This window comes from Crocodylus porosus, unplaced genomic scaffold (genome assembly GCF_001723895.1).
Source record: "Crocodylus porosus isolate Cpor-Errol unplaced genomic scaffold, CroPor_comp1, whole genome shotgun sequence".
Classification (NCBI taxonomy): Eukaryota; Metazoa; Chordata; order Crocodylia; family Crocodylidae; genus Crocodylus; species Crocodylus porosus.
In genome coordinates, this window is record NW_017728910.1 from 15,227,937 (window position 1) to 15,254,887 (window position 26,951).

The 26,951-nt window shown below is 43.3% G+C and overlaps 1 protein-coding gene across 1 annotated transcript in view; it reads left to right on the forward strand.

Moving 5' to 3' along the window:
* The first annotated feature begins 8,945 nt into the window (after positions 1-8,945).
* Positions 8,946-26,951, forward strand: part of ECT2 (epithelial cell transforming 2) — a 72,765-nt gene continuing 54,759 nt past the window's right edge. Inside the window, exons 1-7 of the mRNA XM_019532741.1 lie at positions 8,946-9,074; positions 11,502-11,660; positions 20,974-21,053; positions 21,155-21,247; positions 22,559-22,741; positions 24,617-24,706; positions 25,805-25,912. Coding sequence (XP_019388286.1) covers positions 11,531-11,660; positions 20,974-21,053; positions 21,155-21,247; positions 22,559-22,741; positions 24,617-24,706; positions 25,805-25,912 — 684 coding nt within the window. The 5' untranslated portion in view covers positions 8,946-9,074; positions 11,502-11,530. The remainder of the gene's footprint in view (positions 9,075-11,501; positions 11,661-20,973; positions 21,054-21,154; positions 21,248-22,558; positions 22,742-24,616; positions 24,707-25,804; positions 25,913-26,951) is intronic.

Here is a 26,951-nt window from a genome sequence, read left to right on the forward strand (position 1 = left end):
GGCCTGTCTCTACGCTCTCGGCTTCTGGGTCCTCTCGACCTTCCTCGGGCAAGGTGCGAAGGACACGTTGAAGGCACGCCTCAAGAAAATGGATGCTGACATCAAGATGCGGGAAGAGCCGGCTGATTCCAGTGGTACTGCAACCTCAGCCACGTTGTCCATTTTGAGGTAAAGCATCTCGTCCTCAAAGCAAAGACGAGAGAGCGGAGGAACCAGAAGGAGTGGAACCCCAGCCCGCAGCCTGCTCGCCCCTGTGGAAGGACCTGCAGTTTCTGCAGACGGGGCTGTGGCTCAAGGATTGTCATCTCAGGACCCAACAATGAGCCCTCAAGATCATCCTCGAATCAAGGGATCGCCGACAGTGACAGTTCCTGGATCCCTGTTCAGCCTCATTGTTGGTCAGTGATGACACTGAAGTTGATTCCTGCCTCCCGGTTCCTGGTTCCTTCTTGCCACTCTTTCTACAATAATAAATGACTTGGCAACCCGTGCAATGTGGTAAAGAGTTCCATTTTCCATCACCTGTGTTTCCTAATAACAATATAATTTGCACATAAAACTTGCTAATAAAACAGTATGAGACCTGACGAAGAATGTCTTGCATGCCAAAGCTTGTCTAACTTTATTCCCACCACACAGTTGTTCAGTAAAAGATACAGTCCTAAAAAGTCCTTGCCTCTGGCAGAACTTCTGGGCTACCGCAGCTACAACATCACTCTTAGACTATATTGCATCAGTATCAGAACTAGGGAATGATGCAAGCGTAATTGTTGTCCCCTCACCCCATAAAACCACACAAAATGCACAAGCACACGCACAATAATAATATATATGTATGTAACAGGCACTGGGCATGCTGCTGGCCTGGAAGGAGCTCCCAAACAAGCGGCAGGCAGAGGGGAACTGTGATCCCAGGAGTTAAGAGGAGGCAGTTATAGAGCTGAGATAGGGTGCAGTAGTTTAGGGATTGAGACAAGGGGCAGTGGTGGTCTTAGCTAGCCTGGGAGCAGGGTGCAACCAGGAGCCAAAGAGGATGCAGGCCCAGGGGCAGGAGCAGGGCAGAGTGAATGGTAGCATCTGCAAGGCTAGGCATGGTGTAAGAAGCGGTTGCAGTCATGTAATAAGCCCTTACGGTGCTGAGTACCAGCACCTAAACAGCAGCATCGGATCAGGGATCCTTGGGTAGCCTTCCTCTCCAGGGATTTAATAATAACAAGGTGTGGCAGGTGAGGTGAAGGGGAGCAAGCCTGAGAGACAAGGGCAGAGCAGGAGCTAAGTGCCCACCTATGGGACCAGCACCTGCTACAATGTACAAATAAAGAGTAAAATAATATTTTATTTCTTCTTCACTTATCGCTACTATTGGAATTTCATCTTTTACGCCTTCCTCTCTGCAAATTCATCAATAAGCTGGTCTAAAGTTTCCTAGCTGTCCCATTTTCAATAGACAGTATTGCAACCATGAAGCCTTTCTTGTTCCATTGTACTATGCACTTCATTACTCTGAGTTTTGAGAAGGAATGTTCAGCACTTGATACTGTTAGGGGGATGGGAAAAAAAAACGCAATTGCCCTATATACAACAGAAAAACCTGATGACAAAGCACTGTTATCAACTATCAATAATTTAGCCAAATCTTCCACTGTAAGTCACCAAAAATTTCTTATGTTAGATATGCTCTAAATTCATGCAGTTGTCTAAGCAAGGTGACAGAAAAGTCCCTATTTGTGTTGTTTCACTCGTTTTTTAATTTCTTAGCACAGCTCTTCTACCCCGCTGTTGGAATCCTGGTCTGCCATGTGAGTAACCTGGGCCCTATTCCTGGGTGCGCATGTAACTACAGCTATCAAGGCACCCGATGTCCAGACTCAGGCTGGCCTTTGGCTTCTGTTTTAATGGTTTAAGGGGGGATGCAAGGTCTGGGCAGCCTCTGCTCCTCTGTGCTTCTGCCTAGGTGTACACGTGGAAGGTCTGGGTGACCTGTCACACACAAACCATGATCCAGAAGGATCATTGGTTGTTCGCCACTAGTGCTACTACAGCTTTTCAACAGTTGCTGATACAAGTGTTTTCAGTGGAGTTAAATTTTGTAACAATTGTATCCAAACTACAAAAACAACGATAAAATGATAAAACCAATATTAGCATGGTGAAGAAATGTGCTTGTTTTGGCTAATTTTGCAGACCGTTTCAACTCTTCCTTCTTTTCCTAATGCTTTTGTGCCCCACTTTGTTTAGGTGGCATTCTCAAGAATAGTTAGGCTTGGCAGGATTTGATCTTTATTAGTAAACGTTGATAAATGTCGATTTCATCTCACACAGACCAACAAAAATATTTTCATTGTTAATAATCAAAATTTATAGAAAGGGGATGTAAGAAAAATGATGGCTGATGGCGTGTGTGATGATGACAGAGGGAGCAATCCTACAGAACTGTGCTGACGGTAGTTTGGACTGGAACTCCCAGAAACCCCAGGGGACTGGGAACAAAGGAAGAGGAAGTGACAAAGTGGATGAGGGAGCTACAAGCAAGTGGAGCTGGGACTGACAGCTAGAGAGCTACCCAAATCATGGCAAAAGTGCACTGCTCAACAGCTCTTTTCACCTTGCTTTTACTGCCATGTGTTCCCGCCCCCTCCTCCCCCACCGCTGATTGCACCCATTGGCCCCATTGCAGCTCACTGACAGACCAGGAGGCAAAAACCGTGGTTTTAAATGTGCTGTGGTTTTTGCCATATAAATGTGTGTGCTGTTTGTGTATATGCTGTGCTTCAGGGAAAAAAGGGGTGAAAACCTGGCTCTTCCCAGCAGGGGGCCAGGGCTGCGCTTGGGGTGGATGGGGGCAGTGCTGTGTGTGGCGGGGTGATGACTATGCAGGGCTACAGCCACCTCCGAATTCACTGTAGCCCCCACTCTCAGCACTGCCACCACCTGCCACAAGCGCAGCCCTGGCCCAGCCCCTCTGCTGGGAAGAGGCTGGCACTGCCCCTGGCCCCAGCCTACAGTGCCAGCCCACTCTCACCCCATACACAGATTCAGGGGGCCTGTGCCCCCCATGGCTCTCCCAGGGGTGCGCGCAGCGGCAGAAGCCCCCTCCCTGGACGAGCTGCTTGCAGTTCTGTCCCATACCCAGTCCCAGCCGCGCTCCCTCTCTTACCACAGGGGCCTCAGTCTGACCCCTTTACTGCTTTTCACTCCCCCCACAACAGACTTACCAGATGGACGCTGCTGTCCAGGCTGCCTGTCACCAATCAGATTGGTATCCGCCGATATAGCTTGTTAATAATCAGCCATTGGCATCGGCCCAAAAAAGCCTTTATTGGTGCACCCCTGCAAATTTAATATTTAAAGATGCACCCAATCCCCTAAATACACATAAAGACATATCTATCAAGAACGTTCCCTGAACTCAAGTCAATGTCCATGGGCATCTTGTGTTCTTTTCTTCTCTACCTCTCAGCCTCTGACAGTTCTTTTGTTTCAGTCAATGTTAAGCTTTTGTTTTTTGTCATCTCTATATACTGTATTTATCAAAATCCAAGACAAACCTGAATTTAGGATGATCCCCCCAGTAGTTAGATTTTATACATGGAAAAATTATGAATTTGTTAACATTTCCATGTATTGAATCTAATTATTGGATGGTCATCTTAATTTTTTCTCCCCTTGCTGCAGTGTGAAAAGCAGTGGCAGTGGGGCAGGTGGTGAGGTAGCAAGTGGAAAGTGCTGTGGGGCAGTGAGTGGTCCTCCACACCACTCATCCTCCCTGCTGCCTGCCTCACTTTGCCTGCATGCCTCAGCACCTGCCCCCAATTGCAGTGCCTGCCCCCTGTGACTTGCCCCCCCCCATGCCTAGCTTCTCTCCCAGTGCCTGTCCACCCCCGTTAGTTCCCTCACCATGTCTCCTTTTCCCATCGTATGTTGTAGAAACTTCCCAGCCAATGGTGTACCTAGGGTGGGATGAATGGGGCAACTATCTTAGGTGCCAACTTGAGGAACAGTGGCAGAAAGTGAAAAAAGGGCAACCGGAAGCCACCACTGCTCCTGTGCCCTGGGCACCCAGCTGCATCCCTAGGTACTGCTGCTAACTGACCACACTCCCTCCTAAATTTGCCTGCTTCTATACCATAAACATGTTTTGATTGTAAATGGTGTGCGATACCATCCGTATAGGATTTTTAAATAATTGTCTTTTGTTTTCATGCAGATGGATATGTGAGGACTACTGCTGTCTCCCATTCTTCAGCACTAATTTCTGTTCCTATGTCAGCAGGCCATTTTGTCATAAACAATATTAGTTTCTTCTATATTTCTATTTAAAATTGCTTTACATAACAGACAGTAGGCTTGTGTGTTTCTTAGGTGTGACCAATATTTTCTCAAATGTTGTCAGCTTTCTACTGAGGTTTACTACATGGCCTTAATTTTAATAATATCCCATTTTAAATACAAATTAATCAGCTTACAAAAGGCATAGGAAACAAACACAGTTTCTGTAATCATGAGCTCCTGACAGGAAAAGCTTCCTGAAAACATAGCAAAATTAAAATATGACTATTTTATAAGAAGCAAAAAGCTGACATTCTTTTGTCATTGGAACTGAAGATAAACCACCTATTGATTCCAGTGGGAGCAGAAGTCCCTAGATTCTGTAAAGGAATGGAATTCCAAGTACTTTAATATCATTATCAAATCAGCAAACCAGACTCTTGGGGTTGTTTTTGCAGACAGTTTATTGAGCAAGTTGTATGTGAAAAGACACCTAGGAAATCAGCCATGTAAAACATAGAAGATCATGGTAACATTGTTTTATTTAATCAAAATCAATATTTCCATGGAAAAATCTATTTTTCCAGGAAGTCCTAGATTGCTTGGAGTTGTAAAACAGCCAAGAAAGCTTCAAACTGACAGGGATTTATTTTATTTCATTTTATTCTTACAAATTAGCAAAATTTTCTGCTGGGTCTGAAGTTGTACACCTGCAAAAGATAAATATGGAGCAAATCATCTACTGATATAAAACGTGTACACAATTTACAGTTTCAGCACAGCTGTATCAATTGACAGAAGCAGAGAATTTGGTTCACATGAGTTTAAAAGGTATCTGAACTTGTCTGTGGTAAAACTCCTAGCAATACCCATAGGAAGTTAGGCCCTCCACTTTCTCCTGAGAAGGATAAGTCAAAGATAGTATTTATTAAACCAGCATGCCAAGTGAATGTCACCATTTTAAAAATAGTAAATAAATTGTGCTAAATAACAGTGTAATGTGATTCTACAAAGATGTGGACGGGCAGGGACAGATCCAAGGGGGTGCAATTGTACTTCCCTTTGATCCCTGTTCCACCAGAATTTCTTTTGTAATTTTGCTGTATGTTAGCTATTCCTGGTAATGTCTGACAGTGAAGTATTGGAGTCACTGTCAAGACACTCAAGAAGGCTATAGTTTGTTTTATGAATGTGAATAAGAGACATACATTTAACTATAACCACTACACGATTAATTACATTATATATTTTTTAATTCTTTTGCCTAGTTTGTTGTATTTTTTTAAACTTCATAAAATCTAGCAAATTAGTGCATATTCCAATAGTTATATTTGTTTTTGCTTTGGTCTTAAACGGAATAATATGATGTTCCCCCACCAGCATACTAGTAAAATATCTAGTGTCTCTTTAATTGGAGAAAAATGTGTGATATGTGATGATGTGCCACACCATTTGCACCCACCTTTTCAAAATCCTAGATCCACCCATGTGCACAGGTACATAAAGTTAAAAATATATGCTAGTGCCTGCAGAATACAGAAGAGGTTTGTTCACAAAAGATTCTATACTTATTCTGTGTAGCGATTCTAGTTTTTACACTAGTTTTAGTCAGATTATAATTGGCTGCATCATCCCCTTGAGATCCAAGCACAGAGCAGAGCCTCTACAAATTGGTCTCCCTTGTAATTAGCAGAACTGTAGTTATTTGTGTCTACTGTGTTGTTTCATCCTTTTCCAAACCACACTGAGGGCTCTGAGGGAAAAGGGGATCATACTATAGGGAAAAATGAAGGGTGCATGGTCATGCTTTTTCTGTGGAGTGACCAATGGACCCCTGTTGTGAACAGTCCTTGACAGGGAATTGGCAAAATTGAACTTGGTAAGCAATTGCCAGAGCCAGTGCAGAAGCCCAGGATCCTACTATGGATTACCTGGTCCTCTCACAGAGCCACAAAATTTTAAGTTCCACAGCCTTTTCTAACAGGAGGTGAAATTCATGCCCACAGTCAGCTGATGCAGAGGTTTATTTTAGTGACTTGATCTCCTGAAATTCTTTTTCTGTGTGCTTTACCATGGTAAAGTGGTAAGACCAAAATGGTAACGCCTTTGGTTAATTCAGCTTTCATTGTAGTTTATGGCAAAAACTTAATTGACACCATTAGACCAGAACTATATCATCTGGTTGCAAAATTAGAAGGCACGAAGTCTCCCAAAGGGATTAACTCTCATTGTCTTCACATGAAAGAAAAGATACATACCTTGCAGTAAACAGCCAGAGCTCTTTAGGGTCCAGCTTGAAGTCATTGGGAGTCCATAAGGATTTGCCTGAGTTCAGATTGTAGGATCAGGCTTGAAGGTGGTACTGAGCCATCAAGATGCTTTTACAAGTTGACAGTATGAGGGCAATCACCTGCATATGACTGTTTGGTACTGACCTTGTGAAACCATATGCCTGAGTACCAGTTTCTCTTGGTTTGCTGTTCATAATCTTTAGATCCTTGGATCTTTCTACAAGCAGTCCCTGCTTATACTAGACAGAAGTAAGCAAACACTTACTCCCATGACCAAACCCTCACTTACAAGTTGCTTTTAGGGTTTAATCTAAAGCCTTTTGAAATCAATGGATAGACTTTAACTAATTCCATTGAGCTCTGGATCATGCCCCTACTCATCAAGATAGGTAGAGCAATAATGACATTAAAAAGTTTGAACGACAGCTAAAATGTTGAATTTGGCATATAAAAATTTAGGCTAAAATAGAAAATTGATATAGTACTACTTTTTATATCGGCTTTATTCTTTGTAAATAGATTCAGTATGACAACTTACAGAATCAGGCCTTAGATGCTGAATGCGTAGAAAAGTATTCTTTTCTGGATCACAAGGTTTTAAGATTGAAGAAAAATATAAAGAAGAGTAAATTAAATGCCTAAATTACAGTTACACCATTTTATATTGTGATGGTGCATTTGAGTCAGCTAACTGACTTTCATCTGAACCATTCTCATTTTCATCTATCAGCTCATAGATGGTATTCCTTTCTCCCTCTTCCTTTTTTTTTTTTTTGCTTTAATTTGAAGATTCTGAAGCTCAGCATAATCATAAAAGGGAACTTTTTCACATCTCTAGTAAGGCAAAGCTCATTAAATTATTAGTAGCATTAGTCAGTATTTTTACAGTGCCCAAAGTAATAATTTATGATGATTTTACAATGCTCAAAGGTGTCGTAGGTGGTTTGCAGAACAATTAGACATGAGCTGCCCTGAAGAGCTTGGTTTATAGTTGTAAAGCAGACGTGACAGCAAGGGTAACAAAACATAGGAAGGGAAGGAAGCCTTACAGCATGGGGACTGCATGATTGGTATAGGCATGTGAACACGCACGCATACCTGGATCAGTTGCATAGTTTTATATTGTCTTGGTGCCAGTCTGATAGGTATTTCTCTGATGCAGCACATCTGCAGGATGAATGAGGATAGAAGGTAAGGACTTGCTAACTCATGATGTTTATCTGGAAGATGAACTGAAACTGCAAATCACCCTGAAGGATAAACTGCTCCCAACACAGAAATGACATTGGGTCTAGCTTGGGTGGATCTCAACCGGTCTTAAGAAAGACAAAAAGCATTGCTACAACAAATCTCCCATCAAGCAGAGAGCAATCCTTTGTGATCTGTGCTTTACAAGAGGCAAGTGAAACCCTGCAGTCCCTTCTTGGGAACAACCCCCATTGGAGTTGGGAATCACCTGGCAGCACAAGGGAGGCCAGGGACACCTCAGTAAAGGGCTCTGTCAGGTCACGGGGTGGGGTGAGGTGTGGAGACCGTGTAGCTTAGTAGGTATCTTAGTAGGTGGCACTTGGGGGTGCTTGTACACAATGCAGCATTTAATCCTCATTAATTTTCCATGCCGTAACATTTGGGGTTATTAGGGTTGCCAACTCTGCTTAAACCTATTCTGGGAGGTGGTGTGCCCTGAAGCACACTGCGAAAAGGCCTGCGTGCTCGCCTGTATCTCTTACGGATTACTGTGCCAGGAAGGCGAATGCACATTACTATTCCATTTAAAAAAACCCGCTGGACAAGCCGGATTCAATGTTTATCATTTATTTTAATGAAATAAATGGAACCTATCTTTTATCTCCTAGGTGGCTCTTAGCAGTCACCTGGAGACTTCTATTTCATGCCTCGAGACTCCAGAGCAATCTCGGAGGCTTGGCAAGCCTAGCTCCTACAGGCCATGGTTCTCACTCAGGTATTGCCAGGTCTTTTGAGGGGTGCAACAGGAGGTGTGAGGGGGTCAACTTGGTGTGAAGGGTAAGTGTGGTGCGTGAGGTGATGTGGGCTGAGGGCAGGCACTATACTAAGCGACTCATTCCAACAGCCTGCCCCTCCCCCACCCGGGCTGCCCGGCGCTGCGCTGCAACGCGCCCTCAACCCCGCCCCTCCGCCCGCAGCCGTTGAAGGCATTTGAAACAGCCAATCCGGCCGAGGTGACCTCATCCCACCGCCCCGCCTCACGTGTCCCGCCTTCGGGCCCCACCACAACACCCACCCGCCAATGGCAGATCGGTTGGCAACTAGCGGCAGAGGAGCCCTCCAGTCACAAGCGACAGCACAACTAGCCCCCTTCCACAGGAAGCCGGCACGGGGCGGGGCCTCCAGGGAATCTCGCGTTGGACCAATGGGACTGGCGCTTACGGGGCTAACCCCGCGGCGGAGGCTGGGCAGCCAATGAGTGGCGTGTTTAGAGCGGCGGCTCGGGTTTTGAATTGGTGTCGGTGGCGGCTTATGGCGGTGGCGAGGGTGAGGAGCGGCGCGGGGCTTCGGGATACCTCCGTGCCGGTACCGGCGCCTCGGTGGAGCGGGGGCTCTTCCCTCGCTCCTCTCTCTCGGGCTTTTGGGCCCGGGGCTTCGGGGACCTGTGGAAGCCGGTCCTTGCAGCGAGGGAACCTCCGCCCTGGGACTTCTCCACTTGTGCAGGTGGCGGGGAAGGTGTCTGGGCTGTAGCCTGCTCGTCTAGAGGCAACGGGGATCGTGGTCGAGGTGATCCCTTTTATTAGACCAACTAGAGTTTTGCAAAAACAAAATACGGTTAATTGCAAGCTTTCAGATGCAAACACCCTTCTTCAGGCACTGGAAGAAAGGTTGGAAGAGTTCATTTTCTACCCGGGGGAGCTTTTCCAGTGTCTTCTCCGATGCCTGTTTGTACCCCAAAGCTTGCAATTAACAATTTTTGTTTGTTTGTTTTTTGCAAAAATCTAGTTGTAAAAGCAAATCAGGACTCTTTTCTTAGACCAAGCGAAATGAACTTTTTGAGGAGATCTCTTTCTCTCTGTCTCTATTTTTAAATTTTTTTATTCTGCATTGTCTATGCTGATACAATAGCATCTGTGTAGGTTTCCCTTGCTGACCGCTGGGGTTAGGTTGCTGAAAGTTCCCGTGGTTGGCAAGACAAAACGTTCATGGTGGGTAAAATGGCAGGTGGTGGGCTGATGCGAGGCTATGGAAAACCGTGGTTACTCAGAACTGTATACTGTGGTAGCCAAAATATTATACAGGCAGTCCTCGGACTTAACGACCCAACTGGTTCCTGAAAACCATGTCTCAAGTGAAATGTTGCAACTCGGAACCAATTTTTTTTCCTCATAGGCAACGATGTTATAAATGGGGGATTGGTTCTTGAACCAAGGCCCAATACCCTGCTTTCACCAAAAATAACCCAGAATTTTGTACTCGGTCTATTATAGATGAGTAATATAGCTACGTTAATGTATTATATTGTAAATGGCAATCATATTGGTTTGGAAGGACTTCTTTGAGGTGACTTTGCTGGACTTTTTGAAGGGTTCTTGGCTGGAGTCTTCTCAGGAGTCTCAGCTGCAGGTTTTTCTGGAGTCTTCTCTCCTTTCTTAAAGAGAGTATCCAAGAAAGTTTGGACAGATGTTCTCCAGGGAGATGAGTGACGCAGGAAACTTGTTTGCTGGTGTTGTGTCACATCGGATCAAGTGTTGTAAAGTCGAAACTGATGTCATAAAGTTGAAACAGAGTGTCAATTTATAAATGCTGTAAGTGCAAAACTTTTATAACTCGGAACATTTGGAAGTTGAAGGCTGCCTGTATAGAATATTAAGCATGGATACTCAAAACGGTGGTTGGCATAACCATGGCTGGCAAGGGGAACCTGTATTTATGTCAGTTCCTGATCTCTTCACTGTCAGGTATCCCTGTGTGCACTTAGTCACACAAGTGATTAATCGTGGGGAAATGGCTGTTTTTTAACACCATTTACAGAAATGTGCTGTTCTTCAGTTGGGTAAATCCTAGATAATGACTAGCTGGGTCTAATCGGAGGAACTCTTCCCGCCTCCCCTTCTCCTTTTCGTGCAAAAGGTGTGCAGGGATGACTTAGTTCTTTTGTAACACTTGATAAGTCTTGGGAAGCATGATGAAAAAGAATGAGTTTCTTGAATAATGTACATCTGGGAAGGGCTGTCTCTAAAACCATCGAGCATGACAATTGTTAGGGAGAAACTCCAACTGGGAGCTAGATAAATCTGGGCAGCTCATTCAGGAGATTTTGAGTTGTACCGAGGTGTTCTGCACAGAACATCTTTTCCTCTTGAGACTTCCCTGGGATAAAAGTAGGGAATATTCCTCCTCCCCCCACCTTTACTTGTGACCATCTGTCTGTAACCAAATGTAAGTAACACGGCTAACCTAACTCCTGAGCCTCTTTTGATTTGTGATGAACAGTACAGCTAAGTTTTCCCAACTATGCAACTTCTTGACTCATAAAATCAAAATAAGTCGTTGAAGTCCTGTGTCTCATGACTGAAGCTTTTTTTTTATCTCTCTCTCTCCCCACTCCCCACCAGCAAATTAAAGGGAGCACTTTACCCCAATATCCTTAACTATCAGGGTATATACTCTCTAAATTCCATCTTGCTAACAACTGGATGACTTTTGTTGTGAGCGAGGTAATCTGTTAATCCAAATTAAACTGAATGACTCATAATAATTATCGTGGCTACAACTATTTTATCATGCAAGTGGGATTTAAGTTGGACTCGATGATCTCCCGACGTCCCTTCCAGCCCTGATGTATATTTGTAGAGATTTGGCTTTTAGTAGGCTAAGACTATTTCTGACTCTTACTCTTTACTTGTAGTAGGAGTTGAACTCTGACGACTCTGAGTCATTTAAATTTAAGTAGATAAATTTCTTTTGCAGCTCCTGAATAGAGAAACACCGACTTGATCATGGCTGACAACAGTATGCTTGTGTCTGATGCAGGGAAGAGTCTCCTGGCAGATTCCTCTGTTCTGGATTCAAAAATTGCAGAAACCTCTAAGGAGACCATATTTACTGGATCTACTTCAGATCATGAAGGTAACAAGAAAAGCTACCTGATACTACCAGACTTGTACTGTGTTTGAAGGCTGTTTCTTAATAGAAAGATAGTGCTTGTGGAAAGCTATCAGTCACCAGAAGTGTTTAATATATCCAGAGGGAAGTAGTGAACAGGCACTACCATTTCTGCTGCATTTACAGCTATGTTAGAAAAAGACCAACCTCATGCTTGATCACATTGCACTAAGTGCCAACTAGGATGTCCGTTAGAGTGTCAGTTTGTGACGTGGATGCTGTTAATAGGCATCAGTTTAAAAACTCAGTTTACAAGCTGGGGAAGGTATTTTGAGATTGGTTGCCTAGGTTTTAATGAGGTCTACCCATTTGAATTGGGACCTAGAATTGGAAGGAGCTTGCCTGTTACTAGTCTTCTGAAATGTTCAGCTTCCCTGTCCCTCTGTGTGAGGGAGACTTCTGTAGGTGGAGCGTACTCTGCCTTTTACAAAAGGCACATAAGAAGTACCATACTGGGTCAGACCAATGGTTCATGTAGTCCAGTATTCTGTCTCTGACAGTGGCAAAAGTAGATGCTGTAGGGCAGGGGTGTCAAACATAGACCTTGCAGGCTGGATCTGGTTTTCAGAACCCCACTATCTGGTTCTGAGTGTTTCCTAAGGGTCTAGTCACACCACAGCCACATCATGGCCCGTGTAGGTCTGTTGCTACTCTCCGGTCTGAATCGGGCCCACGAGCCCCTTGGCTGTCCTTGTTCCTCCAGCCTTCCTTATCTGCTTCAGCCAGTCTGGGATCCATACTGTGTGTGGCATAGAAATCAGAGTGGCCAGTTGCTGTCTGGTCAGAGTGGCAGCAATGATGTGCATGGTGGCCACTCCAGCTGGACTATGCCACATGCAGTACCTGCTTTGAGATGTGTGCTGCACTCGGCACCTGATCCAGCTGCACCCTCCAGACTGTGCTGCATGTGGTGCTTCCTTTAGTCACTCTAGGATCTGTGTTGCACACACTGTGGGTCCCATACTAGTTCGTATTTGTCTAGGCCCTTTTTGAACCTGGCTATGCTATCTGCCTCTGCTGCCTCCTGTGGTAATGAATTCCACAAGTTAACTATGAGTTGCATAAAAAAATCACTTCGTGTTAGTTTTAAACCTGTTGCCTCCTGATTTCAGTGGGTGTTCTCTAGTTTTAGAGTCTGATACTTAAAGACATACAATCATAGAAAATTAGTTCTGAAAGGGACGTCAAGAGGTCATCTAGTCCAGTGTTTCTCAACTCGTGGGTTGCGACCCAAAAGTGGGTGTCAAGAATATACGAAAGGGTTGTGAAAAAACTTTAAAAAACGGATCGACAAACTTTAAAAACAGATTCTTCTTTAAAGGAGAAAAACCTGTTTCCCCTTGCAGGCTGGCAGAGTACAGGACTGCGAGGGGCTGCTTGGGGTTGCAGGGAGCAGGAGGAGGGTGATCAGGCAGGGGTTGCCACATGCATGTGTGAGTACACACATGTATGTGGCAGCCAAGCAGAGTGGAGAGCACCTCCTGCAGCTCTCTGCGGGAAAGTATCAGGGGCTGGGCATAGACAGCTTGTCAAAGGGGTGGTGGGGGGCACAGGTGACCCTGCCCGCCATCCCACCTCCTCTCTGTGGTAGAGCTGTGGCCTGAGGGGAGCAGCGGTGGTGGCTGACCCGTGGCAGCAGGGTAGAGCTGTAGTCTGGCGCATGAGCAGCTGGCGGCAGAAGAAGGCAAGGGCAGCGTGGCCCCCCTCTGTCCATTACTCCTTGCGCTGCTGGCTGATGTGGATGGTGTGGGGGTTCCAGTGGCAGTGGCAGCAGTGAGTCTTGCTGTCCCACTTCACCCTCCCGTGCTGAGTCCCGCATGCTGGGGTGCGGAGGTGGCTCCTACCTGTGCTGGTCCAATCAGGCTGCAGTCCTGTGCCCACTAGGTGTACAAATCTGTGGGGGGCCCATGTCCTGTCCCACACGCTAGGGGCAGGGGGTAGTGGATCAGGAGTGAGGGTCGCCAACAGGGATGGGGTGGATGGGGGAGCAGTGGGCTGGGAGTAAGGAGCCAGGAGGCTGTTTTCTCCTTGAACTATCTACTGGATTGGGACTGGCGATGCTTACAAATGGGTCCTGGTACCAAATAGGTTGAGATCTACTGATGTAGTCCAACCCCCTGCTCAAGGCAGCATTGTCCCCAACTATAATCCCAGCAAAGGCTTTGTCTAGCCAGGTCTTAAAAACCTTCAAGGATAGAGATTCCATGACCTCTCTGGGTAACCTGTTTCTGTATTTACTACCCTCCTAGTGAGAGTTTTGCCTAATATCTAACCTAAACTTCCCTTGTTGCAACTTGAGACCATTGCTTTTTGTTCTGCCATTGTTGTGAGCAGTTCAGCTCTGACCGCTTTGTAAACACCCTTCTGGTAGTTGAAGGCTGCTATTAAATCCTGTGCTCCATTTTCTCTTCTCCAGGCCAAATAACCCCGGTTCCCTCAGCCTCTCCTCAGAAGTCATGTCCTCCAGCCTCCTAACCATTTTTGAAGCCCTCCATTGGACTCTGTCCAATTTGTCTACATCCTTTCTGTAGTGGGGGCCCAAACCTGGACGCGGTACTTCAGGTATAGCCTCACCAATGCTGACTGGAGGGGAATAATAACTTCCCTTGATCTGCTAGCAGTAGTGCATGACATTGTTTCCTTTGAACTACAGGACTCAGCACTTGTCCTTATTGAACCTCATGAGGTTCCTTTTGGTCTAATCCTCCAATTTGTCGAGATCTCTCTGAATCCTAGATCTACCCTCCAGTGTGTTTACTACTCCCCCCAGCTTGGTGTTATTTGCAGACTTGCTGAGGGTGCAATACTTCATCCTATCTTCTAGATCAGTGATGAAGATACTGAACAAAATCAGCCCCAGGACCAGCCCTGGGGCACTTTACTTGATACTGGCTGCCAACTAGACAACAGGCTTACTACCCTCTGAGCCCGATGCTCCAGCCAGCTTTTCTATCCTTCTTTACAGATTATTCATCCAACCTATATTTTAGCTTGCTTGCGAGAATGTTGTGGGAGACCTGTATCAAAAGCTTGGCTAAAGTCAAGGTACGTCACATCCACCAGTCTCCTGCATCCATGGAGCCAGTCATCTCCTTATAGATGGCAGTCAGGTTCGTCAGGCACAACTTGCCCTTGGTGAATCCATGCTGACTGTTCCTAATTGGGTGATCTCCTTCAGGTGATTAGTGAACAACAGTTTCTTGTTCACTTGGTCTACGTCCTTTATGGTTTTATAGACCTCTCTCTTATTCTCCCTCAGCCTTCTCTGTTCTGAACTGAGGAATCCTAGCCTCTTTAGTCTCTTCTGGTTTTGGCAGCTGCTCCATGCTCTTGGCCATTTGGTCGCCCTTCTCTGGACCTTTTCTAATTCTACTACGTCCTTTTTTTGAGATCAGGGCACCCAGGAAAGTATGCAGTATTCAAGAAGTGGGTGCACCATGGGTTTGTATGATGGCATGATAATCTTCATTTGTTTTCAACTCCTTTTTTAATGAATTGGCTTTTTTGGTAGCCATTGCATGCTGAGCTGACGTTTTAAGAGAACTGTCTATGATAACTTCAAGGTCTCTTTCCTGAGTCATCAAAGCTATTTTAGAACACAACATTGAGTGTTTTGTAGTGGAGGTTATTTTTCTCCATGTGCATTACCGTGACCTTGTCAACATTTGATGTTCACCTACCATTTTTTTGCCCACTTACTTAGCTTGATGAATAGTAGTTAAATACAGCAGAAATTATATATTTTCTTTTTCCTGGTAGTTCCTATACAGGTATCTTCCTCCATCTGCTTGCTGTCATTTGCTTCCGGATCCTTAAAAAGAGGGCTATGTTCTAAAATTGTGGTAACTCTTAATTTGAGAAGCTGCTGAGGCATTGACAATAATACAAAAAATACTTTGTGTGTTCCTTTGTTATGGATGAACAAAGGTTTTAGTAGTCCTGATTAAACTGACTAGTTTCTATATCTTTTCTTTACTTATGGTCCTTATCACAAGAATGGGAGTTCCTTTTGTGTAAATTGTGGCCCATTCATCACCCTGCTGCTGCTACAGTGTCAAAAGTTTGCTTTGCTGGGGAAGGCTAGCAAACAACAATACTCCTGCTGTTAATTGTTCAGCAGTGTTTGGGTTGACTGTCTTCATTTAAAGTTTCAGCTATATCTGTGGATTTATTTCTATCTTTTTTTTTTTTCTGGAGGCTGCCAGGAGTTGAATTCAGGGTATAGATCTCTCATAGAAACTTACTTCAGAGGAAAATGCTGGCTTTCCTGCAGCAGACTAACCTAAAAATTCCACTATCAATGCTTAAGAGCAATGCTTGCTGGCATTCTTGGGCAGCTTCTACCTATAGCCTTAAGTACTGTTGAATTATACAGAATTTAAATTTGCAACATAGGATGCCAGCAATTGTATTTGAGCACCATTGTTTTAAAGGTTCTTCTTAATCTTGTGGCTGTATGGGCTTAGAGGAATCATGCGGGGCCCGTTCATGGGCTTGATCCTGTACACGGTCAGCACCCGGATCAGGCCTCACATGGCCAGACGGGGCCCCATGCTGCAGCAGCACCCTTGGTTTTTGTTTTTGTTTTTGTTTTTTTCCCCTTCCATCCCCCATGCCCAATCTAGTGTGAAGGGCCATGCTGTCCAGCCCACAGGGCTCCCTATGGGTCTGGAAACTTGGCAGCAGAGGAACAACAATTTTAAGGCTGTCCTGCTTTCACACTGTCAAATTTTCAGACCTGTGGGGAGTGTTGAGGGCTGGATGACAGCTTTGGCCAGGGGTTGAGGACCCCTCTATTAAAATATTAATTTAAATATAAACTCATATAGCTTTGTTATGCTGAAGCCTGCAGACAGCTTGGGGAATATGCTGCTGCTCATGATCTCCTGCACTTGCAGCAGTGTAACACTCATTTTGTATCTGTTCAGTTGACATGAGGGTGTTTGGAACCCAGTAAGTAATTGAAAGACTTGGGGTATACATGGAAGGGAGAGAGAGGCTAACCTCATTTTAGTACAGCTTGGGGAAGGTATGAGCAGCAGCAGAGGTGGATAATACCGGTATTGACTTGGTAGATGTTTTAAATGGCTAGAAAGACATCAACTTTTGGTGCAGGGGCTAGAGGGTTGTGTGTGTTTGCAGTATATTTTGATTTGGCTCTAGGGAACCTTGCACATTTTATATTAAATTCCTTTTTGAAAGGGACTCTTGAGTATTCAGTTGATTTATTTGGTGCCATTGTTTAGACTTGAAAAAGTTGCTTGATTTTTTTTTTTTTGTTCTTTATGGCAGTGGTCACAAACCTTTTTTTGGCTGTGGGTGGGATGACCCAGCTCAGGTCAGAAGTGGATGGGCAGAAGCTAGGACCCAGCTGCCTCTGTTGCTGCTTCTTGCAGCAGCATAGAGAAAATTTCTGCTGCTGCTTGCTGAAGGTGCAAGGATCTGTGGACTGGATCAATTGGCACTGCTGACCTGCCCTAGGGAAAAATACATTGGGTGCAAAATAGGGATGTGAAAAACAGACTGACTTTTATGACAAAGTCAGTAGCCTGACGCTGTGTTCCTTTGTACCAGTCCTTGAAGGTTTGATAATCCCTTTTTCTCTTCCTGTTTGTGTATGAAAGGCAAAAAAGGAATAACTTTTTCAGGTCTGTTAGCATTTTATGTATTGGATATGTTTATGCTGATTTTTGTAACATGGGAAAGTGGAAAGTTATTTTCAAAGAATTAGGAATGACATGCTCTTAAAAACAATGACAAGTAGAACACCTCTTCTCTTTGTCCTTTCTGTCAGCTTGTGGTGGTGGATGTGTTGGAAGTCTGTGACTTATCTGGAAGTCTCCTGGAGTAATGAACCTAGTTTGTAACACTTGGTGGGGAATGTAGTAGTGGATAGGCAGCAGTGACCATGAGATGACTGAGTTCAGGATCCTGAGGAAAGGCAGGATGGAGAGCAGCAGAGTAGGGACCCTGGACTTGCTAGCAGAGTTCGACTCAGTTGGGGAACTCATGGGTAGGATCCCCTGGGAAGCCAGTCTGAGGGAGAGAGGTCTAGGTAGCAAGGGGAGGAACAGGGAAAAGTGTGGGTTCCTTGCTGAATGGGGGAGGCAACATTGTGACAAGATGCAGAAATGGCTGAAGTGCTCAATGCCTTCTTTGCCTCTGTCTTTATGGGCAAGTTCAGCTTCCAGACTATGGACAGCATAGTTTGGGAAGTGGTCAGTAGCCAACTGTAGTAAAAGAACAAGTTAGGCACTATTTAGAAAAATTGGACATAAAACTTGGGGCTGGACAGGATGCACCCAAGGGTGCTGTGGGAGTTGGCTGATAAGATTGCAGGCCAGAGCCACTGGCCTGCATTCTTGGAAAACTCACAGCAATCAGGAGAGGTCCAGGATGATTGGAAAAGGCAAATGTTGCCCGTATTTAATAAAAGGGGAAAAAGGAGGATCAAGGGAACTACAGACCAGTCAGCCTCACCTCAGTCCCTGGAAAAATCATGGAGCAGATTCTCAAGAAATCCATTTTGAAGCACTTGGAGGAGGAGGAGAAGGTGATTAGGAACAGTCAGCATGGATTCACCAAAGGCACATCATGCCTGACCAACCTAATTGCTTTCTCTGATGAGGTGACTGGCTCTGTGGTTGGGCCGGGGGGAGGGGGGGGGGAGACTGGTGGATGTGGTATACCTTGATTTTAGCAAGGCTTTTGATAAGAGTTTCCCACAGCATACTTGCAGGCAAGCTGAGGAAGTGTTGGCTAGATGAATGGACTGTAGGGTGGATAGAAAATTGGCTGGGACATTGGGCTCAGAGGGTACTAATCAATGGTTTGATGTCTACCAGTTGGCAGCTGGTATCAATTGGAGTGCCCCAGGGGTTGGGTTTGTTCAATGTCTTCATCAGCGACCTGGAAGATGGGATGGATTGCACCCTTGGCAAGTTTGCAGATGGCATCAAACTGTGGGGAGTAGTAGATATGCTGGAAGGTAAGGCTAGGATTCACAGAGACCTAGAAAAACTGGAGGATTGGGCAAAAAGAAGGTTCGACAAGGGCAAAGTCCTGTACTGAGGACAGAACCAATCCTATGCTCTGGTACAGGGTGGGGGCCGACTAGCTGCACAGCAGCTCTGCAGAAAAAGACCTGGGGGTTATAGTGGACCATAAGATGAATATGAGCTAGCAGTGGGCCCTTGTTGCCAAGAAGGATAATGACATACTGGGCTGCATCGGTACGATTGTTGTCAGCAGGTCAAGGGAAGTGATTCTTCCCCTCTGTTATGCACTAGTGAGGCCACATTTGGAGTACTGTTCAGTTTTGTGCCCCTCACTACAGCAAGAATGTAGACGCATTGAAGAGAGTCCAGTGGAGGGCAACAAAAATGGTTAGGGGACTAGGGTATCTCCTAAGGAGAGGCTGGGAGAACTAGGCTTATTTAGTCTGGAAAAGAGGAGACGGAGAGGGGATTTAATAGCAGCCTTCAACTACTTGCAGGGGGGTTCCAAAGAGGATGGAGCTGGACTGTTCTTAGTGGTGGCAGATGACAAAACAAGGAGCAACAGTCTCAAGTTGCGACAAGTTAAGTTTAGGTTAGAGATCAGGAAGAATTTTCTCACTAGGAGGGTAATAAAACACTGGAGCAGGTTACCCAGAGAAGTGGTAGAATCTCCATCCTTGAAGGTTTTTTAAGACCCAGCTAGACATGGCTTTGGTTGGGATGATATAGTTGGGGATGGCCCTGGCTTGAACAGGAGGGTTGACTACAGTTAAGTACAGATGATCAGAAAGCCCAAGGATGAATTGATTTGGTCTTTGTAGGTTACTCTAAACAGCAGAGATTAAACTGAAATGGAAGTGAACAGATATTCAGGAAATGTGGGCCAGAAGCCAGGGAGTGCTAGAGTACCTTTCTCTGGCATGTAGCCAGCATGGACTGTGTGTTTTCCTCTTCCTACTGCCCCCAAGATCTCTGGGTTTTGTAGCCCAAATTGACAGCAGCAGGACTCTGCAGGATTGCTCATCACTTCCTCTTCCTGCTTCCAGGTACCTCTTGGATTTCTAGTCCACAGTCACAGCCCCAGCAGTAAGTTTGAGTGGGGGGAAGGGGTGTTTAACCCCCATCCCTGACCCCAGTCCCCAGCTGGGGGTTGCCTGGGGGGGCAGTCCTGTTTGGCCCCCCCCATCCTTCCTTGCAGACTGGGCTGCATCTCCTGCCAGACTTGCCCCCACCCTCCTTGTCAGTCCGCCCTTACTGCTCCAGCTAGGGAGCAGAGAGGGCAGGGCCACTTCTGCTGTCTAGAGCAGACAGCACATCCCAGCCCAGTGCTGCAAACCGTGCTGGGGGCTGTGATTTCACTTGAACTAGGAAGGGGTCTGAGACAGAAGTTTCATGAGCTGGTTTGTCCTAAATCAGTGAAGTCTGATACTACATTCAACCAGGTTCATCTTAAACCAGTTTCAGCCATTTTGAAACTGGCTTATAAGCACTGAGCTTCTGTTCTGTTGCAGGTTTAAAATAGTTTCTGATCACTTAAATCTGTTTGTGTGTAACTTCTGTCCCTAGCCCAGATGGGGTACCTTCCAACCCTAATTTTCTATGATTCTGTGTTCCAACTTTAGCTTTTTAAAAGCTTGATTAATGTTAGGGTGAAATGAACAAAATCTTAAACAACAACTTTTCTCTGCACCTCAAAGATTGATTCCACTTTGTAGCTGTAGCTGTTTCTGGTAACTGTAGGCCACCCTCGTGTTACTCTGCTGGAGGGTGTTTTGTGTGTGTTGAAATCTTTTCCCACTGAGGGGGGGGGGAAAAAATGTACCGCTGATGGGCTTAAACTTTTTTGGCAAGTCAGTTAGTATCTCAAGCTTCCTTACCAGGGTTCCTGGCTTTCTCTGGTTTAAAAAAAATTCCCAGTTCTCAGATTTTGAAAAAGTAACCCAAAATCCACATTGTTCTGGGATCAAAATGAAACGCTGCTTGTGTGTGTACATACAAGCATGTTTAGTTAGGCATGGGTAAGAATGTTTAGTTGTCATCTCCATGGTCCTGCTGCACGTCTTTGCAGGTAGATTAAATTGAGTCACTGATGCACTAATCAAATAGATACAAGCTTCTTGAGGCAATTTCTAGTCTTAAGAGTCAGGCTATTTTTGATTGACACTATTTAAATCAAAGTATATTGGCAGGATAGCATTATACAAGCAGCCTCTTTCCCTAGGTTATGGCTTTTTTTCCCTTATTGAAAATGAATGTTACTTGTCTTTACCCCTGAACAGAGGAAATGCCTCAGATTGTAACCCGAGTGGCTTTGGTTCAGGAAGCTGGGAAACATGAGGCACTCTTGAAAGCTTTGGAGGTATGTAACTTTACGATAAAGTAACCATTATAATAGGACAATGTTCTAATATATTTGCAGTATTTAATTTAATCTCATACCAAAGTTCTCCTCTCCCACAGACCATTAAGATAATGGAAGTCCCAGTTATAAAGATAAAGGAAAATAGTCCTGGTAAATCGGAAGAAAAACTAATAAAAAGTATTATTCATATGGTATGTCAGGCATTTATGCTGATGTGATTGCATGCAGCATGTTGCACTACCTTGGGACTAGAGAGTATAAACACTTTGATTTCTGGTACTTGGACACAATAAAGGCACAATAGAAGATGTTTGCTGTGGTGTAGTGTGAAGCTAGTTGAGTAGAAACTTGTACTAAATTTGAAACCTGCCATTTGATTAAATAGCTGTCCTGAACTCTTGAACTAACATATCTATGCTTAATGATGTGTTCTATAACTTAGGTATGGAATGATTAAATGAGAGATCCATCTACATACTTCTTAGTCAAAGCTTTCTTAAGTTTTTCTACTATCAACCAACTTTATAACTGACTAAATACTTCAGCATATAAAGAACTGCCTTTAAGATTGCTGCATGAACTATTCTGTAAGGATTCTTGTTTCTTCAAGTGGAGGATTCTGAAAATAGGCTTGGATCTAATGCCTTAAGAGAAAAAAATGGACTCTGTTTAAGCCTTCAACAATTTTTAAGCGATAATTTTGTGTAGCATAAAACACTGCTGCCTAAATGTTCTTGCTTCTGCAGCTTGTAGTTAAATTGTTTCAGGATGGATCATTTTAATTCTTCAGATGCCCTGAAGAGAAAGATACTGTTCCCCTTCATACAAAAATTTATCTAGAGATAAATCTTGCATTTAAATTGGTACGAAATACCCTCTTCAGAGTGGCAACCCAATTAATACTAGCATGGATGCTTTTGACTCTTATAGTCTCTTTTTATATTTCAGAATCTGAAATTGCTTTAGGAACTTGGACAGAGATAATTGCTATTTCATTGCTGACCAATAGACCTTGCTATATAGCAGGGGTGTCAAACATTACACCTCTGTATCTGGCCCACTGGGTCACTAGCACACCACTGGAAGCTTGGAGGATGGGGCAGGGGGGTTGGTCATGGGCTACTGTGGAATTTGGGGCCTTTTGACCCTACTGGTCTTAGCCATTGGTGACAAATTTGGCTTGCTGCTGCTGGACCTCTCCTGCTACCAGAACGCCCCTGCCTCCAGACCCACTGCTGCTTGACCTCACTTATCCCAGACCTGCTGGTGCTGTGGTAGCTGCTCCTTTGCAGTCCAGATCCAGTCTAGTGTCCCAGGTGAGTTTGACACCCCTGCTATATAGCTTTCACCAGTACTCCAAAAACTAGGCATTTCGTTTAAAATTGTCTTTGAAACTAAATTTCTCTAACACCTTAAAATAAAAATCCACCTAAAATTTTACACTAGTTACTATGTATGTTGCATAAATGACACTTATTTTTAATACTGTCCAAAAAATCAAGGAAATTAAAGTGCCATATATAAAGACGGAATCGGTGGAAGAGTTTGGGGATTTTGAGTCTCCAGAGTTTGAGACGGTCTTCGTTATAGCAGACTTTCAAGATTCAGTCTTTAACAAGTTGTACAAGGCTGATTGCCGAATTCTTGGACCTCCAGTAGTACTTCGTTGTGCCCAAAAAGGAGAGGTAAGTGAAAGCAAACCATCAGTTCTTTCACACTGTTTGCAGGCAGTCTTCTGTATGTTAATGTAGATGTAACGATGTGCATACCTTTTTTGTTCCTTGGTAAGAGCTTTAACTAAAACTGCAGTAAAATTCTCCTCATTACTGTTTATATAGCCAAAGACATCATGTTGCAGTGATGCAGCTATTCTGAATTTTGAACTAAGCAGAATCGGGGAAACTGAAAGCTCTGGCACATTTTCTCAGTGTAGAATCTTGACCATTGAGATGGAAATATTTGGCTTATGTAACTTTTTAAAATTTTTTTAACATCCCAAGTATCTGATTACATTGCTGTTTGTTTTTGGAAGCATCAGGGCTGTAAATGTAAAAGGAACTGAAATCGGTCATATTGATTAATAAGTTTGCTACACTTCTCTTCCTGACCCATGTTGACATCTCTGGGATACTTTCCAGAAAAACACAGAGAAGTCTTTTAATGCTCATGCTCCTATATGGGATATTTAAGTAGAAATAGCTCATTCTGCAAAAGCATTCTTGAAAGCTATTCTTTTAATAGTGATTTATATTTAAAATATGACTAAGCTTTGTGGGTGTGTTACTACTTCTTCAGTTAATCACCTTTTTATTCCAAAACTAGCGTTAACACCAGAAGCAATTGCGAAATAGCTTATTTCACAGTACCTATTCTTGGCTGTTTCCTGTTATGAGCGCCTTCAGATCTACTTAATACTTAAAAGCTTTACTAGTATACAAAGAGTGGTGATGTTTATTGTTGTTTTAATTCTACAGTTGGGCTCTTACCAGTATGAGCAATAAATGTCTCTACTGGTGTTGCTTACTCCCTTGTCTACATAGAAATAAGTATATTGATAGAAGGGCTTTTTTTTTTTTTTTTAAATACTGGAAGGGTGGTACTGCTGTTGCTGTGTCGCTAGTATATCGACTGTACTAATATGTAGGGTATTACTGTAACTGATCTGGGCCAGTTGAAATTTTAATGTTGAGTATAATCTGTCCTTTCATTTGTTGCTGCCAATGCTTTTGGAAAATGTGCAGTAAAAAGTAGCATCTTCAACTCCTTCTTAGTTCTTTCCATCCTGAGTGGCGCAGGTGTTTTCTCCCTTCCTCTTTCAATAGCACCATTTGTAGACCTTTCTGAAAGGCATTAACTATTAAGAATGTCACTCTTAGACATCTTAATTAGCTTCTAAAACACAATCACATTGTATTTACTGATAGTAATAGTTCTAGTTTTGACAAGTGAAAATTGACATCTTGCATTCGAGACAACTTATGTTGATTCTTTTTTGGAAAATGCCTTGTTTTCCTTTAGTTCCGGTTGCTTCTAAATATCCATTATTTAAAAAAAAAAAAATCCTATACATGAAGATCTCTGCACTTCTGTTGCTTTCACATGTACTTTCTGCAATAAGAAAAAGCTTAAAATACAGCGCCTAATAACTGCAATTTCAAGTAACTTCTAGTGCGTTTATATGAAACGCTCCATTTTGGGAGACTACATTTAAGGAGAGCTTTAATGGCAATATTGTGTGGTGTGCATGTGGAGGGGAGACGTATCTTTTAATGACTGGGTGGGAAATAATGGTTTGTAATGAGGGGTGGGGATTGTAAGGTCACATGACTAGGGAAAAGTTTCTACTACTACTTTGGCACAGGAGAGGGAATTCAGTCATTACACCAGTTCTTAGTTCAAGGCACAGGAGAAAACTTGATCTTGAATATATGTGCTATCCAATGGATTCTAATAGTTAATGTCTAACAGAACGACCATTTCAATTCTTTTTTTGAACCTTGATTCTTGTTTTAAATAAACTTGTACTGCATAGTACTGTAATCAACTATGTTTTGTTTCAGCCTCTGCCTTTTTCTTGTCGCCCACTGTACTGTGCAAGTATGTTAAATCTGGTGCTTTGCTTCACAGGATTCAGAAAGAAAGAAGAACTAGTAAGATTTCTATATCTATTTTCCTTCCCCCCCCCCCCCCAGTAACCCGTGTACAGCTTTGTACTTAAAGTGATTCTTGGTTACATCGAGTTCAATATCTGACAACAACCATTTTGATTTTTCCAAATAGCAAATTAGATTCTTTTATCCACCTATGAATCTGTCCTACTCCTGTAGAAGGCAATAGGATTTGTTGGCTTGCATGGGAGAAAGATTAGACATTCTTACACCAGACACTCAAAGATTTTTTTCTCCATGTATAATTTCTGTTGAGGATCTCGGTGGTATCCCTGACTTTGTTAAGGTTCTCCCCTAAGAATGGCTTTTGTCATATGAAGTTAAATAAAGCATGAGTTTCATTCAGAACACTTGGAATTGTACTATCTTAATCTTATCAGAGCTAAAGTTAAGCAACATCAGTCATAAGTACTGAAACAGGCAAAATGCAAGAAAAAACATCATTTAAGTGACTCGACATAATCCGTATATTATATCCCTATCAGATGTTTCTGAATCAGTGTTGTGGAATTGACCTGGTGTAGAGGTGTTAACGGCTGCAAAAACTGTAAGCTTGGAGTTACACAGATCAGAATTAATTGGAGAGATGGCAATCCTTTGGTCTCAATTTAGGTGTTGTGCCGCCTTCCCCCAAATTGAGTGTGCAATCAGTGTCTGTCTTTCCTTTTTGGGGTGGGGAAAGCTGAGCTGTTTGAACAATTGCCAATTCTAGCTACAGAAGTAATTGCATTTGAGTGGTTCATGACACCTGTCTGGAATTGGCTTAACTGCTTGCTATTTTTATGGGCTACTAAATACATGTTTGAGAGGGTGAAAAAATAAAGGAATTATATTTCACATCACAATAGTGAAGCATGCACAACTAACTGTTAGTTGATGCCAATCTTGTATCGTCTGTTTAAAATAAAAAAAAAAAAAAAAAAAAAAAAGACTTCCATAACACTAGCAATATAGGTTCATGGAGAAATACTTGCTTTTAATTTAGTTCTGTTATAGCTTGACCTGTGCATAACTGTTGGCCTTGGTATCATTTAGTACACATGTGACTTATTTAATCTTAATTGTAACTTTGATCTTTAGGTTAAGCTGGTGACCTTGGTTCATCATATGGGTGGAATCATTCGAAAGGACTTCAGTTCAAAGGTTACACATCTGGTGGCTAATTCTATACAAGGAGACAAATTCAGAGTATGTGGCACAAACTTTTCTTAATTCATACCTTGATTGACCCTCTAAATCATAACTTATGCTTAAACTGTGGTGTATGCACTTTATGAATTGAAATGAGTTCTTTCACAGTTGGATTTCAGCATATTTCTATCTTTTTAGCTCTAGGCTTTAAAAACAAGGTGGCAATTACAATTTTTTTTTAGCAGACAAAATATCTTTTTTGTCCAAAGGCCTTTTTGTTGAAGATGAATGCCACTTCTGAAAATATGCTTTTTTGCCTCATGTCACTTTAGTGTTAGAAACTATTAGTTGAAACTTCAGTGCATTTACCAGCCCTTTTATTGGTTTCTGTTTCTTACAATAAATAATAGAGCAAGCTTGTCATGCGGTACCAACATACTGGGAGAATGTGGTCCACCTAAACTTAGACACTACTGCGCTGTATAACTGGATTGGCCTTCACTGCTTATGGAAACCAATATATTGGTGCAACAGGCCTATGTTGGTGGAGCTATGTTGGCAGAACTCCCTTAGTGGAAATGCATCATATGGTGGCAGGAGTTCTTTTGCAGGTGTAGGTACATAAACTTTTCTAAATGATGCAGGCTAGGATTACAGCTTTTTCACAGAGCTATGCAAAAAGTCTTGTCAGCATCACAATTTTTGGCTGGGGTGCGAGTGTCTTTCTCTTTCAATGATCCCAGCTGGCATAGGCTATGCTAGCCAAATTGTGTAGTATGGTACAAATTGTGTAGTAAATTACGCAAAGACAAATGGAAATCTTAAATGTATACTTATTCTTAATGTCAAGATCCTCAAATCAATGAAAAAACTGTTAAATGTAGTATTACATATTTATTATCCATTTTAGCTATGAAACCCAGTTTATTGGTATTCTTATTTGCTTCAGTGCATTGCATTTTGGTGGTGTGGGTATCCTCCTACTTGCAACAAAAGCAGTTATTGCCCTTTTCAAATGACTGTATTTACCTGAGTCCAAGATGATTCTGAATTTTAGATGACCCCCTATTGATTAGATTCTGTACATGGAAAATAG